Source organism: Pelobates fuscus, chromosome 6 (assembly GCF_036172605.1).
Source record: "Pelobates fuscus isolate aPelFus1 chromosome 6, aPelFus1.pri, whole genome shotgun sequence".
Taxonomy (NCBI): Eukaryota; Metazoa; Chordata; class Amphibia; order Anura; family Pelobatidae; genus Pelobates; species Pelobates fuscus.
This window is the reverse complement of record NC_086322.1, coordinates 147,833,007-147,849,809: the sequence shown is the minus strand read 5'-3', so window position 1 is coordinate 147,849,809 and position 16,803 is coordinate 147,833,007. Positions and strand designations below refer to the sequence as shown.

Genomic DNA, 16,803 nt, shown 5'->3' with positions numbered 1-16,803 from the left:
TATCTCTCTCTTCCCTTTTTAAGGGGAATTCTTAAAAAATTGCTCATGCATACGAAAGGTACACAAGACTCGGTTGCTAACATAGAAACACTACAACAAGTCACAGAGGTACCACCCTTGCATTGGTACAACTCCTGAAACATTGAGTATGAAGGACACAGGTCCGACTGACCAACCTGTTCAAAGTGTGTGTGAAAGGTACGGGCTTACACAAAGATATAGAGCAACCATCACATTATCGAACACACACGACGAGTGCTGCATAGACCACACCGATCCTTGTAGGCACAAAATGTGAAACGGATACATGTTGCTTCACTATACTGATGTTTGCCGTTATTGAGAAACCTGTTTAATGACTATTTTTACTTTTATGTGCATTCATTCCCTGTATTTTATACTGCATATCGCTAACTGATTACCTTGTCTGGTGTCACAACCAATGGTTATGCATGACCAATAAAGAATAAAAAAAACCAAAAAACATTTTATACAATTTAAATCTCGTTAGTTTGGAAAACTGCTCCTCAGAGGGGATATGGTAACATTATACAATATATTCGGGGCCAGTACAAACTATTATCTGGAAATCTAATCATAAACAGGGCTATACATAGGACACAATGTCACGCATTTAGGCTGGAAGAAAGGAGATTTAACCCCTTAACGCAGTTACGACATTCTATGCGCTTTAAGTGGGCTTTAAAGCAGTTGCGACGGCATAGAACGTCGTAACGGCTTGCAGCCCTGGAGCACCCGGGATACTTACCTTCCCGGCGCTCCGCTTCGGGAGGACTGCCTGACAGCCCAGGCAGCCCCCCCATGGCAAATCAGGCCCCCGGGGGCCATGTGATCGCTCTCAAAGAGCGATCACATGGCCCCCTATAGCTGGCTGTGGATCTGCCAGCAGGGGGACTGTCTAAAATATCAGACAGTCCCCCTGCTGGTAGGTAGTGTAAAAAAAAAAAAATATTAGACATGTTTAAAATTAAAATAAATATATTTGTATATATATATATATATATATATATATATATATTATATATATTTAACGTCATACATAGTGTATTTTAATACTAATATAAGTACATATATTAGTATTAAAATACACTTAGAATGACGTTACATATATATAATATACATATAATATATATATATAATAGATATATACACACATATATATATATAAAAATACGTATAATTACAATAATAAATAAAATAATAAAATTATTGAATAAAATATTAAAACAAAATTTAATATAAATTATATATACATATGTAATTTCATTCTAACTGTATTTTGTTATTAATATATATATATTGGTAACAAAATACACTTAGAATGACATTCTATATATATCTATCTATCTATATATATATATATATATATATATATAAAATGCAAATAACCGCAAATATATATATATATATATATATAAATATACACAGATGAAAAGAGTGCACTCGAAAGGTCTTCTTAAAGATATAAACAATTTATTGTGCCAAACTTCAAAGACATACAAGTCGACGTTTCAGTCCTCGTGGGACTTTTTTCAGGAGGTCTTGAAAAAAGTCCCACGAGGACTGAAACGTCGACTTGTATGTCTTTGAAGTTTGGCACAATAAATTGTTTATATCTTTAAGAAGACCTTTCGAGTGCACTCTTTTCATCTGTATATATTGAAGACTGAGGCAGCACCGAGGCAAGCACAAGACCGGTACATTGAGTGCGGGATATTTGCAGTTTGTATATATATAAATACATATAATTACATAAAAGATTACATTAGTATACACGTAGAATTTAAATACCTATAAATGCATATATATTAAAATTCTACGTGTATATTTAAGTAATCTTTTAACATAATTAGGTGATTTAATTAATTAAAATTTGATTGACATGCCTGACAACACAGGGAGAAAGAGCAGAGAATTGAATTCGCAAGCGCTATATTTGACCCTGTAACTCTCCAAGACACCATAAAACCTGTACATGGGGGTACTGTTTTACTCGGGAGACTTTGCTGAACTCAAACAGTGTTTCATACTGGTAAATTGTATTACAATGATGATATTTTAAGTAAAAGTGACGTTTTTTGCATTTTTTTTTTTTTTTTTACAAACGAACGGCACTTTTATGGACTATATTATTGTTGTAATATGTTTTACTGTTTTAAAACACTAATATTTGTGTTTAGTGAAGTCTCCCGAGAATAACAGTACCCCCCATGTACAGGTTTCATGGTGTTTTGGAAAGTTAGAGAGTCACATATAAGGCTTGCATTTCATTTTTTTGACATTTACATTTGCCAGATTGGTTATGTTGCCTTTGAGAGCGTATGGTAGCCCAGGAACAAGAATTACCCCCATGATGGCATACCATTTGCAAAAGTAGACAACCCAAGGTATTGCAAGTGGGGTATGTCCAGTCTTTCTTAGTAGCCACTTAGTCACAAACACTGGCCAAATATTCGTTTTTTGCTTTTTTAACACAAAAACAAATATGAACGCTAACTTTGGCCAGTGTTTGTGACTAAGTGGCTACTAAAAAAGACTAAACATACCCCACTTTCAATACCTTTGGTTGTCTACTTTTTCAAATAGTATGCCATTATGGGGGTAATTCTCATTCCTGGGCTACCACACCGTCTCAAAGGTAACATTACCAATCTGGCAAATTTCTATTTGAAAATGGAACGTTCTATATTTGACCCTGTAACTTTCCAAAAAAACATAAAACCTGTTAATGGGGGGTACTGTTGTACTTGTGAGACATCGCTGATTACAAATATGTGCATTTTTGTGCAGTAAAACCTAACAGTATTATGACATTCACAGCTAAAATGTCAGATGGAAATACAAATGTAAAAAAAAAATCTTATTTTCTCACATTTTTTTTAAATTTTATTCATAATGAATTATGTTCCATATATGAATAGTCAATGATAAATTAGAGCCCTGTTTCTCCTGAACAAAATGATATATAATAAGTGTGGGTGCATATAATATGAAAGAGGAACTACGGGTGAACAGACATATAGCGCAAATTCCAGTTTTTGTTTACGTTTTGTTTTGATCAGAACGTGCACTGTTGACTCCGTCCTGAAGGGGTTAACCTAAGGCAAAGAAAAGTTTTGTTTTTTTTACAGTAAGAACTATAAGGATATGGAATTCTCTGCCTGAAGAGGTGGTTGTATCAGAGTCCATACAGATGTTTAAACAGCAATCGGATAAATACTTCCAAAAACATAACATACAGGGATATAATTTCTAATTTTATCACATGACAGGAGGCTTCATATTTTGCATAACTTTCTTTACTTTATGCCTCCAGCAGCACAAGTCAATCAGAAAACTTTAAACCAATCAGTAACAGGCATCATATCCATATATAAAGCCCTGACAGTCACATGATTTCCTCTTTCTTTGCTGCTTCCAGCCAAGGCACAGGTCAGAGTATTAAGCTCTCAACTGTTTTCTATATATAGTGCAAATTTATCTTGTGGTCCCTTTAAGTTGTTTTGGCATTGTACCTTTTACTTTTCCCCCTGTCTGGGGCCCCCCCTTTTTCATCTGCCTCCTCTATTTCCCCCTGCTATATCCATCCTTCTCCCTGGACTGTTAGGTGTTTTTTTTCCCCACTGTTTTTCCCCTGCTGGGATCTGTTGCTGTCTGCCTGCTTGCATGTTTGTCCCTCGCGATTCGCGGCATTTTACCGCGATCGCGCAGGACCACCAGGCTTCTCTAAGAGTCCCAGGGTACCGAGGGGTGGGTAGGGGGGCGTGAGGGGGTGCCGACCGATACCGTCGGACCACAATCGCGGGCCGCGATCGCGGACGGCGCGGCAAATTTGTGCGCGAACGGCGGCCATGTTGGATCTCGCGATACCGCGAGATCCCCAGCGCCCATCTTAGTTTCGCCAGTTCGTGATTCCCACAAACTGGCACAGAGGTTTTCTGCTTATATAAATGTTTTATGTGCCATTAAAGAATTACATGAATAAATTGGTCCTACCCACAGGACACCTAACCTAGTTTTAAAGGTAAAGTGTAAAAATTCTTGATATTGTCGGAAATAGAAGTTTTTGCCACATAATATAATGTGTAAAACTAAACACACTCCTCACTGCAGTTAATCCCTGCAACTCTGTGCTAAAGGGCCACTGCAGGTTACTTACCATTAGGATTGTATTGCACCAAACCAGAAACAACTCCCATCAGGCTAAGCACACTTCTCACTGCAGTTAACCCCTGCAACTCTGTGCTAAAGGGCCACTGCAGGTAACTTACCATTGGGATTGTATTACACCAAACCAGGAACAACTCCCATCAGGCTCAGGCTGCACTGCTCAATTAGATGAACACTCACAGAAGGCAATGATGATTGGTACAAAGCACTGAAGAACTAACCAGAAATCATTACAAACAAACAAACAACAACAACAAAAAATCTGGCATTATCCGAAGTGACAATTTTGTTTTACAAAGGGTGACCACCACGCCCAATCAAAGGCTTATAACGAAGTACGCACAATCCACAATGGCGAAATTTCCACAATATTCCCTCCCATTCGATACCTCCCATTACCGGGCTCCGTCCCGACCATTACCGGGCTTTGTCCCGACCATTACCGGGCTCTGTCCCGACCATTACCGGGCTCTGTCCCGACCATTACCGGGCTCTGTCCCGACCATTACCGGGCTCTGTCCCGACCATTACCGGGCTCCGTCCCAACATTAAAGACCGTTCACACCGGTCGATAAGAGGGTGACCCCTCTTCAGACCACTAGTCAAATTCCTAGTGGTACTGATTACATGGTACCTGGGTGTCCCCCAGTTGTACGTGGAAGCCACTGTGTAGCTACATACGCACTGACATATACTCTGTCTCCCCACAGACGGGAAAAATCATACTACCATTGTGTCAGACACTCCACAAGACCCTCATCAGGGGATGAGGAACCATTATCTCCACCGTCCTTAGAGATCATAGACGAATGGAAGGCAGAGGACTCGCCCTCGGAGGAGGAGGACTGGCAAGACATACCTCAGGAAGTCAGAGAACCCAGCCAAGACCCGGAATGGCTAAGGACATATAGATATTGGGGTCTAATCCCCACGCCCTAAGACGGGCTGATACCCACGGGGTACGATCTGTTACTGTATGCCAGACCGGAACACAATGGATACATGTATGTCGACAGCACCAAGAAGGAGAGCTCACGGTGCTGCCAAAGCTCCACAGTACTATATCCAATAAAGGTGAGCCCTTGGATAATTTGGAGACTACCGTACTTCCCCATACGGGCTTACGTCCCGACATTTCTGACCGTTCATCCTGGTCTTATTGAGGGCGACCCCCTCCTCAGACCACTCCAGGAAATCTCTAAGTGGTACTGATGGAAACAGTTCTGGATGAACCCCAGCTGTATGTGTAGACTCTCTAGTGGCAATAAGTATTACCGTACCTGAAACCTGTCTCGGTATCCCACAGACCGGAAGAGGGTCCCAACAGGCCATAAGAGACATACATACAGGGGTGACCCCCTAACGCTGGGTGACCCCAGGATAGTCTTACCCCGGTGCTAGTGGCATAGGTACGAAGGGGTGATCCCCCGCGCCCTTGTCTAGGGCATCTACCTTCAGAGTATGCTCTGGCATTGCATGCACAGACCAGGGCACACTACATGCATGTGTGCCGACACCTCTATGTTTCCAATTTGTGTTATTTTGTTTGGCTGACTTTTTGTGTCTTGAGAAAGGTAGCACATTACAGTGAAGTAGCAGCTATTAAATAATAAAACACGTCTGATACACACACACACATTTATATCTTTTAACAGTTATTTTATTTTGTAATATAGCGCTGGTATTTTTTATTATTTGGATTGTCTTCAGTTGTTTGTTTGTGGGTCTTTCTGCCTTAAGTTTTGTCTTCAGCAAGTGAAATCGTGTTTAGATCAGGTGATTTACTTTGCCATTGCAGAATATTCCACTTCTTTCCCTTAAACTCCTGGGTTGCTTTTGCAGTACGTTTTGGGTCATTGTTCAGTACAGTGAAGCACCGTCCGATCAACTTTGCTAAATCTGAGTGGACAATATATTGATATACATACACTTCAGAATTCATTCAGTTGCTTCTGTCGTCTGTCACATCAACAATAAACACTAGTGACCTAGTGCCATTGGAAGCCTTGCAGTGCCATCGGAAGCCATGCATCACACTGCCACCACTGTGTTTTACAGATTATATGGTATACTTCGGATCATAAGCTGTTCCAAGCCTTCTCTGCACATTTTTCTTACCATCATTCTGGTACAGGTTGAGCTTAGTTTTATCTGCACAAAGAATGCTGTTCCAGAACTGGACTGGCATTTTTAGATTTTTGGGGGTCAAAATCTCATCTAGCCTTTCTTTTAAGTCAATTGTCCAATTACTTTTGGTCCCTTGAAAAGGAGCAGGCTACATATTAAAGAGCTATACGTCCTAAACCCTTGCGCCAAATTGAATGTGAATATCCTCAAATTAAAGCTGTGAGACTGCGCTTGAAGCCCATATTCATTATTTTAGCTGTAACTTGAAGTTATTCTGGTCAACAGCCGAAATAACAAAACTTGTGTCTGTATTCAAATGTTTCTAGACCCAACTGTATATATCTATCCCTATAGGGAAGCACTGACTGGGCAGAGATCCACATGTCCGATGATCTCAACATCCGCAGTAAGAATGAGTGGTGTGGCACTAAAGGGCAGTTAAAAGTATTTTAATAAAGAAGTACAAGACAAAGAAGGGCTGTAAGGTAGTCAAGCTGTATTTGTACAACATAACCTAGTTTATACAGTAAAAGTGTATATGCATATTATAATATGTACGAGTGCTACATGTCAATATTCTTACCTAAGCAAGGAGCGCCTTGCAGTGACGATGGCATGTGAGTCATGAAGAATTCGTCCATCATTTTGAACACGCTGCCCATAGTTAAACTCTCCTGTACCTAAAGCAACTACTTCCCAATGTTGCCCACCTGTAAAGAACACATTTAGTATGCTAATTATAAACATGCACCTAGTTAATAATCATGAATCTGAATTATTTTCTATAATATAAATGACAAAACTGGACACTGATGATTCCTTAGTTAGAACCTATAAGCAGATGTTTCTAGACAAAAAAAAAACTACTTTGTTATCACAATGAAAATCCTCTATTAGAGTTGAAGAATTAAAGGCATTGCTTAGCCACTGAACGGTGCACTACCACTGGCTGCCTTAAAATGTCATGTATGACAGGTGCAAATGCTGCTTACAGGTGCTCTGGGATTGAATAATGTTACCAAAATTAACTCCAATTATGTAGAAGATAGCCACTGAATGTGTGCGGATCAGTGAATGACAGGCACACTAGCTGCCAGCAGGTCAGAGAAAGGAAGTCAATAGCAGACTGTAATCATGCAGACTGAGGTTAAACGTAGATATGCCCCTAAAGAAAACGTGCATGTATTTTTCTGCATGTTTTCTTTATGGGTACATGTGGTGGAAAAAACAGCTGGCAAAAGCTGCAGATTTAGTGATGGCTGCCTTTGCAAGACTCCCACTCTACCCATGACACATTTTCAGTCTGTGCTGACTGAAAAATCTGAGGCTTTTTACTGACAAGTCTCTGTGCTGCAGTTGTGAACTCATAACTGCAGCTTACCACTGCTTTTAAATGAACTGTAGTGCAGATAATTAAATGGCAAAAGCAGGCATGCTCTAGTCTAGTGCTGCTGCCACTTCTTTTAGCTCTGTGATGGTAACAGAAGGGGAAAGAAGCCACCTCAGCGTTTTGGGGAGTATTTATTTAAAAAAGTGTTGATTTTTACAAAAATTTCAATTTTATAAACTGCAAAAATAGATAGATAAAAATTACACACTCCAGAAAGCTGAACCAGCTTCAACCAATGTGCCATGGCACACTTCTAGGTCTCATGTCACATCAAAGGGATATATTCACTCAACTACGAAATGATAAAATTGACCGATATGTGACAAGAAATAGTGTATTTCTTGGGTGTACTGAAAAGCAATGTTTAAGTGTAATTTTTTTGTTTCAGTAGACACAGATAGCACATTATGTAATGGAAAAAACAAATGTTTGTTACACAGATATAAATATATAATACACGCATGCACTGACACAAGCACACACAATGACAGATACAGTTATCACCGTGTGTCTGGCATTGTATATTGGTACCTGTGTGTTCATGTATGTGCCTTACAGTGTGCTTCTAGCAGAGTGTATCCCTGTGTGCTTGTGAGTGTATATCTGTGTGTATGTGCATCCTTGACTGGAATGCACATCTGTCTGTGAGTGTTTCTTTGTGCAATGCGTGCGAGGAAGCTACTTGCAGTGTGTTTCTGCTTGTCGTCTTGATGTGTTTGTAGTGTATATTGCAAGGCTGTGTTGTGTTTGCAAGGGGTTATTGTCTGTGTCTGTACAGTATAAGGGGTTACAGGGTGATGGTGACTGTGTGTGTAGAGACTGTGACAGAGTGTGAGGAAAGAGTGTGACAATGTGGCTGTGTGTCGAGGGTGATGTGTCTGGCTGAGTTGTAGAAGGGGGGTAGATTATGTGTGTGGAGGCTGTATTTCTCCGTCAAGCCTCCCACACAGTGCTGCTTGTTTTTTTCTTTCTAGACTAAATTTTTTTGTGGTGAGGGGGCTCTAATTTCCTTTACAATCTTTTAAAGAAGGAACATCTGCATAAATCTGTCCCAGCCAGCAGAATGAACTGTGCATGGTCATGCAGTGAGATCTGTAGATTTCCCCACCGGCTTGTGCAGCAAATGTAATGTATTGAATTTTTTTCATTTTTGGGATTTCCAAGTGTAAAAAGAAAAAAAACTGAATATTTTGCAGAACACTTTTTTCCCCATTCACATGAACCCAAAGCAGTGAGATCCCAATAAAGAACAGTGAATCTAAGAACAATAACACCTATTGGTTCAGGCTTATCAATAATAGTGTAAATATACAGAACAAAGAATTTCCACAAGTAATGACAATACGTAGAGAATATACACGGTTATAAAAAAAAAAAAAAAAAAAAACAGCGAACTATCAGACCTGTAGCAGCCTAAAAAAAATAAAAAAAATAATCACAATTATACTCCTTGCCACACACGAGTAAAGTCCCTTTAAAGGGATACTATAGTGACCAAGACAACTTTAGTTAAATTAAGCAGTTTTGGTGTATATATAAATGGGCCCTGCAATCTCATGCTCTGCCATTCATGAATTCAATCACTTTGTGTATGCAACCCTAATCACACCTTCCTGCATGTGACTCTCATAGCATCCACAAACACTTCCTGTAAAGAGAGATCCAATAAACTTCATTTATTACACATTCTGTTCAATTTAGAATTTGATATCTCCTGCTGTGTTAATAGCCTTCTAGACCCTGCCAAGACTCCTGTGTGTGATTAGAGTTCAAATCACACAGTAGGAGGGGGAAAAAAACAACTTATGAAACAAGTTTACATTTGTTTGATAATGAAACCATTTTGTTTTTCACGAAGTCTGTATTATGACGATTGCTGTATAAACAGAAATAAACGTGATTTAACTCTTAAATAGCAGAGAATTGAAGAATGAGAGTGCAGGGACATGATCTATACACCAAAACGGTTTAATTAAGCCAAAGTTGTTTTGGTGTCAAAAGTACTCCTTTAATTATGCTCTTAGCAATATCTTAGCTCAACATAAATTTTAGGTGTGTATGCACTAGACTTTGGGTACCACAGAACCCATTTTGTAACTGAAAGCAAAAAAAAATCTGCAAAAACAAATAACTACGTACAATATCAAACATTCTTACGCCCTAGGAAAAATAGCTCTTTTCCTCCTCTTGCTCTAATGAAGGTTATGCAAAAAAAGTTATGCAAATTTATGCTAATCAGGGTGCAATATCACTTTTCATACACTTGTCAATCCCTCCGAAAAATCTAAAAATAAATAAATGATAATTGATAAATTGTACACCATTTGAGTGCGGATTCTCTTTATTCATTTTTGTTGTATATGTACCAATTATTTTGCTTTCATTAAAATTTAGGCAGTGTGGTTCATTTTAGTACTTTTCAAATGTCATAAAAATGTATTCGTATACCACTATGAATTTATGCATAGTGACAATAGGAGAATTAATATTAAACACTGAATTTAGCTCCTACCTTTTTCAATGACAAAACCAGCAAGAGAACTGCTACAACTTTGAAAATCAGGATGTTTAGACAGTAAGTTACTAAAGGTTTCCATAATCAAGCGGGAAATATGCTCGTGAACAAAAGAGCGTCTATCTGAAAAATGAGAAATCAGTATTACACACTTTGATAAGAATTTACAAACCACTTTGTGAGCTAGATGGGCACATTTTGTACACCAGGTATGACTCATCTCAATTTATGAGGGCTCTCGTGTCAAGGTAAAAGCCTATGGATGTCTTGATAACAATACAGCCAAAAATAATATTCGGCAATCATAAAGATGATGGATGGATCTAGCAAAAATACAAAAGGTTTAGTATTAGTAATGGTATTTCTGGCTTTGGTAAGTGTCCTTTCCACAGATAAAAAAAAAAATGTAACAAGTATGTAAATACTATTCAGGGCCGTTTATATTTTTCTGTCCTAAAATAATGAAAATATTTAATTGTTTATATAATGCCTAAAGATTCAAGTCAAGGAATGAATTTACGGACAGTGGTGATAAAACTATACTATTAATGTCCTAAAAAGACATGTAATTTATATGAAATATTCCCGATTTTTAAGAGATAAATTAGAATTATTACTTGGTCATCAGTGCCCCTCCAGGCAGTAGTAGAAATTGCTCAGAGATTTGAGAGAGGGGAAATGGCATCACAGTGTAGGTGATGAGGAACTCTCTGCTCACCAGATGATAGGGCATATAATTAATAGACAGAGCTCAAATGGAGACCATCTAATCCAAACTTGCTGACAAACAAGGAGAAAGAGCCTGACCTATGCCTTGGCAATCACTAATACTAAAGAAAAAGAGTGTTTTCCACAGCAAACTAAAGAAACGTATCTCCAAATTTATTGTCTAAAGTATTAATTTACTCCTTATCCATAATTAGTTAATCCAAAACATAAGACATTTGTTTTCTCACCTTTTTTTTTCTTTGTCAATCTATGTTTTATTGAGGCATTGAATGTACATTACATAAATACGAAAGACAGTTATAACATATGCTCATGTGACAAGAACACAGTAAATATGCACATGTTACTAAACTCCTGAATAATGCTACCTCTTTTTTGTAAATGTAAATGAGCAGAACAAAAACACATCTAAGCGTCAACTAAGTTATACAATAAAAAGATAGGCTAGACATATAGAGAGGAGACTAAATAAGTGGAATATCACTGTTAACGCACTTTTTTTTTTTTTTTTTTTTTTTTAATTCTTTATTTTTGTTGTGCCTTGAATGACAATACATACAGGCTCTTGGTGCCCCAACAGCATTACTCGAGCACATTTTCATGCATAACAGATGAAGCACTATGATTATTGGCACATTTTTATAGGTAAAGTAATATAGATTAGATCAGGTTGTTAGTTAAAGCGACATACAATAGCAAAAATCGTGGTTACAGGAAGTGGATTAACATGACTGGCTGCAGTTGGTGGCCTGCTGAGTTGGTACATCATCCTAACAAGTTGACAAGCTATGAGGGTGCTATTCGTTATGTACATATATCGATCTCTATCAGATTGCACCACATAGCTATGTTATCACAATGCGGTTATGCAGTCTAACAATACCAGGATACATTTGCTAGGGTTTTAGTTATAAGAGGCAGGTGAAGGGCATAGTACCCAGGCTAAGCAGTGGGTCTAGACAAATAATTTGAGGCTGCATCGATACGTGTGGAGATGCCCAGGGCTGCAATGTGGCTGACCAAGCTTTTAAACATACATGGGCTAGACAATAAACGGCGACTGGCATACTGCACAGCGCTCCAGAGGCAGCGTGGGGGAGATCACCGAGAACCATGTGCGTTGTAAGGCTCTTAGTGTGCAGTGTTTAGTGCAGCCGGTGGCTACCCCCCACAGGTAATCAGTCCAGTGTCGGCTTAACCGATACCCATGTCCGGTATGATCTCGCTGCAGGCACTTGGCTTCTCCAGGGTCAAGGTGCGTTTTGGGCAGAACTCACCCTTTCGGTGTCTTCGGGTCGGTTCAAGGGCTGGCAACTTCGGGCTCCAGGCCCCGGGACCCAGAGTGTCTAAGTCCTGTTTTCCACGCAGGCGGTGGAGTGTCCTGTTGCTTGTGGCGACGTTCTTTCCGCCCACATGGTGGTCTCTGCTGGGTAGGAGCCCCTCTGACCCTCGGCTTGGTAGGTTGCTGGGTAGGTTTTGTGCCTGTTTGAAAGCCTTCAGTGTTTGGGCTTAGGCCTCTCTGGGTACCCCTTTGTCTGGGTCGTTGTGAGGGTTGCACTCGCCTCTCCAGCTTGGCCCAGAATCGGGCAAATAGCTCGTCGATACCCTGGAGTGTTCGCTCCACGTGGTCCGCTGTTGTGTGTGAGGTGAGTGTGTCCGCCATCTTGGGCAACCCAGGGGAGCGAAGCTGCTGCTGGTCTGAGTCAGCCTGTTGTTCACTGTGGCAGGTATCTGCCGCCCGGGTGCTTGCCAGGTAGGACCGGGATAACCCCCGCCGGTCCAGGGGGGGGGGGACCTCTGTAGTCGTGTGTCGCCTCCAGTTAGAGCTGTAGGAGAGCGGCCGTCTCTCCTTGGCCCAGTTACTGGTAGGCCGCAAAGCCTTGAGTCAGGTTTGCCAGCGGAGGAGCGGCCCGCCAGAGGTATCCCTGGAACCGCTGGCATGTCAGGATCAGGTTGGGTAAGGTTCTGCAGCCCAGTAGGCATTTAGCTCGTTTTTGCTGTCGAGTTTAGTGTGCCAGACACAGGAGCTCATGCAGCACACGTCTGGACTGCTCCGTGGTCAGGCTCCGCCCCCCGTTAACGTACCTTTTAAGTATATAAAGTATGATTGGATTAAAGATCTAACTGCAGTACAAAACAGTCTCTAATTCCAATTTTGCAATCATTAGAGCTAATATAAGCTAATAATCTTATGATTTAGACTCCTATATGGAAAAGTTTGACATGAAAAATAAGTTTGTTTCTACTACTTCTTTTGTTAGAGAGATTATTGCCAATTGTCCAGGGTGTAACAACTCATGCATAGTTAGAAAATTAGTTTTAAACATCTGCTTGCTGTGAGAAATGTAAACTTCTTTAGCTGCTCAATGTAAAGTATTTAGCTTGCATACTGACCAGGGATCGACCAATATTGATTTTTTAGAGCCGATACTGATAATCTGTGAACTTTTAGGCCAATAGCCGATAACTTACCGATATTCTGTACATTTACCATTTTGAAAAAAAAAACTATTTCTAAAGGTAAATGCACGAAATATACAAGCCATGTGTAGTGGAGGCAGTGTGTATTTGTGTGGTGTGTATATAATGAATGCAGAGTGTGTTTGTGTAGTGTGTACAGTGAATGCAGTGTTTGTGTAGTGTGTATATAATGAATGCCGAGTGTGTGTGTGTGTGTGTTTGTGTAGTGTGTGTAAAGTGAACGCAGTGCGTGTGTAGTGTGTGTAAAGTGAACGCAGTGTGTGTAAAGTGAATGCATTGTGTGTGTTTGTGTAGTGTGCGTATAGTGAATGCAGTGCGTACAGTGAATGCAATGTGTGGTGTGAGTAAAGCTCCCTTCCGCTCCCTGTGTAAATATCATGGCCAGCAGGACTCGCAAGATTTACACAGGGGAGCTGCTGGGAGGTAAGTAAGCGCTTGCTGCAGCCCCCCCCCGACTGCCGGGCTTTTAATGGGCCCGGCAGTCCTGGTATGTATTATCAGCAATATCGGTATCTCTATTTTCCGATACTGATATTGCCGAAAATACTGAATATCGGCCAGACCGATAATCGGTCGATCCCTAATACTGAATAAGAACACTTGCTTATTGGGTTTTGTACTGCATGTTATTATAATTAGACGTGTTGCCTTATTGACTTATCATTGACATTATTATTATTAGTTTATGCATTGAATTTATAGTCCATAAATAAATTGGTTGTTATTGCTTAATTATAATTAAAGCAATGACCAAAAATCAGACAAATTCCCAATAATACACCTCCCAGACAGGTCCTCCAGTCTCTGTGTATACATAGGAGAAAGCCCTAATCACAAGATTCTTCAAAGGACAAAAATTATAACAAAAATTTAACCTTTACTACATTCTAATAAAAATTAAATTAACAAATATACAAACATGAATTTCAAGCCTCTCATGGCTATAGACAAAAGGACAGGACTGTGTGTGGGTGTGACAAAGCCAACATGAGATTTGTTTTTTCTAATAATTAACTTAATATCTCCCTTTCAGATTACAGCAAATAGGGGTTTGCTTGTACATGGTTGGTGGGTGGGGATTTTACTTTCAGAGTTGAAAGACAGAGTTCCACTTTTAAGTTTGAAATTTGTGCATCAGCTTATACATGTTTCCGTTGTGTAAACTTACCGCGCAGGTAATAGGTAGCACAATTGGTTTGGTTTAGGTAGCACTATCTGGGATGTTTATCTAAATGATTCGTACTATCTTTAAACTACTGTGAAAACAATACACAGTGTACACCTCCAAGCGGTTTCAAGAGGCAGTGTAGCAGTATCGTAAAATTGTTGCAAATCTATTATAGCCAAAGAAGTAGATTTTGATGATGAAAGATGCTACAGGCACCCAGACCATTTCTGCTCATAGAAGTGGTCTGGGTGCAATGCCCCTGTCCCTCTTAGTCCTGCAATGTAAAATGTTTACTTTTCATTACGAAGACAGCTAAGACTAAGACAACCTCAAGAGCTGCATGAGGACATCCAGGGTCAGTGAAAACCCCATTAGAAAGTATTGAGGCAATGCTTTCCTATGGGCAGGGTCAAACACGTTTATGGTGCTCACCACGCATGAGCATTAGGCCTCTCCATTAGATGACGTCTGAGGAGGTAAAACGAGACCCAGTGCTGAGGGTCATCGGCACTAGAATCAGTTAAGTGCATAAAGGTGGTGGTGGTGGTTGGTTTATTTTTTTTTGTAACCCTTTCTGTGCCTATATGTCCATTTCCATATAGCTGAATGAGGTTTTAATTTTGGATATTACGTTTTTCACATCTTGTTTTTATTAAATTAGAATATATGTTAAAAGGACACTGAAGGAACTATAATAATTTCATCTCATTAAATTGGTTATTGTGTCTAGTGCCCCCTGGCACTGTACCTATATTTAGTGTTAAGTCAGTTTCGAACAGTTTAACACTAAATAAATGTCCCTGGTCATCCACACCTTTGGCCTCACTGTAGGTATGCTAAGGCAGAGATTACACACTTCCTTCTAGTCATACCAGCAATATGTGCTGTGTTAGGCTGAAGGCAGCCAAGCAAGTCTTGAGAACTCTTATTTAGCTATAAAACATTAAACAGATTTACACTGAATTGAAGGTCAGCGCCAGTGGACTCCAGCGATTAACTTCAATGAGAAGAAGCAGTTGCAGTTTACGTTTTAAGGTCCTTTTGCCAATCTCAACTATTACACATTCAAAAGTAAAACGCAATTGAAACCAGAAATGATTTGTCAGTAAAGTATCTTACCAGTCCGTTGCCTTTGTGAGGTGCTGGAGTCATTTGAGATTTTAGGTTCAGCAGGAATTAAAGGAGGAGGTCTTTTACCAGCACATGCATTTTCTTCTTCTAGCGAATTAAAACAGAGAGAAAACAAAGTTGTTACAGAAGCAATTCTACATATGTTTTTGCCATATTTGTGGAATGCAAAATAAATGTAAGTAATTACATGTTTTTAACTCCCTAACACACTGCAAAGTGATTTACCTGCCTGCAGGGCCGTTGCTAGGGTAAAAACACCTGTGGCTTCAGCCCCCAAAAATTTGGTGACCCGTTCCCAAAGCCCCGCAAAATTACAAAAAATATATGTTAGTCCAATAAAAAGGTATTACAAGATACTAATTGTAACTGTTTTTTAACATCTGCATCACTGGACTGATACAGCTACAACCTCTACTTGAACTTCTATTATATGGGAAGGTTTAAAGGATACTATAGTCACCAGAAGAACAACTACAGTTTAATGAGAAAAGGCAGTGTTTACATTGCTGCCTAGGGACACCTCTAGTGGCAGTCACTCAGATGGCCACTAAAGATGCTTCTTGGGTCAGGACATTCAGCGTCTCCTCGCTCGGCATGGAGACCCTTAACTTTCCTCATAGAGATATATTGATTCAATGCATCTCTATGAAGAGATGAGGATTGACCAGGGTGGTTTTTGGCTCCTCCCCCAACCAGCCTCCTTTGCTGAGATCATCAGAATTGACAATCTCATCCAATCCAATGCTTTCCTATAGGAAATTCAAACTGGGGGTGCCCTCCAAGGCACAAGCGGCCAGTAAAGGTATTTCCCCCTTCCCTCGTATAGGTGTAGCACCACATTGGTTTAATTTACCTAGATCGTTGATTTGCAGCTGTCAGAGTGTTAGGCCAGACTGTGAGCTCTAGTCTGTACCTGTATATTATTTGAGGATGTTGGTATACTTGGCTCCAATCCCTATTGTATTGTTGGTTCCCAGTCATCTGCATCTTGGGCAGCATCCAGGTAATCAGCACTTGTTTCTAGCTCAGGCACAAATTCAGTCACCTGCGTCACTCACTGTGGCACTGTCA

At 39.9% G+C, this 16,803-nt stretch overlaps 1 protein-coding gene across 1 annotated transcript in view; it reads right to left on the bottom strand.

The window, feature by feature from the left end:
• The window catches only part of ADAD1 (adenosine deaminase domain containing 1), a 95,802-nt gene that overhangs the window by 49,776 nt on the left and 29,223 nt on the right, over positions 1-16,803 (bottom strand). Inside the window, exons 5-7 of the mRNA XM_063460067.1 lie at positions 15,721-15,819; positions 10,221-10,346; positions 6,902-7,028 (exon numbers count right to left, since the gene is read on the bottom strand). Of these exons, the coding sequence (XP_063316137.1) occupies positions 6,902-7,028; positions 10,221-10,346; positions 15,721-15,819 (352 nt within the window). The remainder of the gene's footprint in view (positions 1-6,901; positions 7,029-10,220; positions 10,347-15,720; positions 15,820-16,803) is intronic.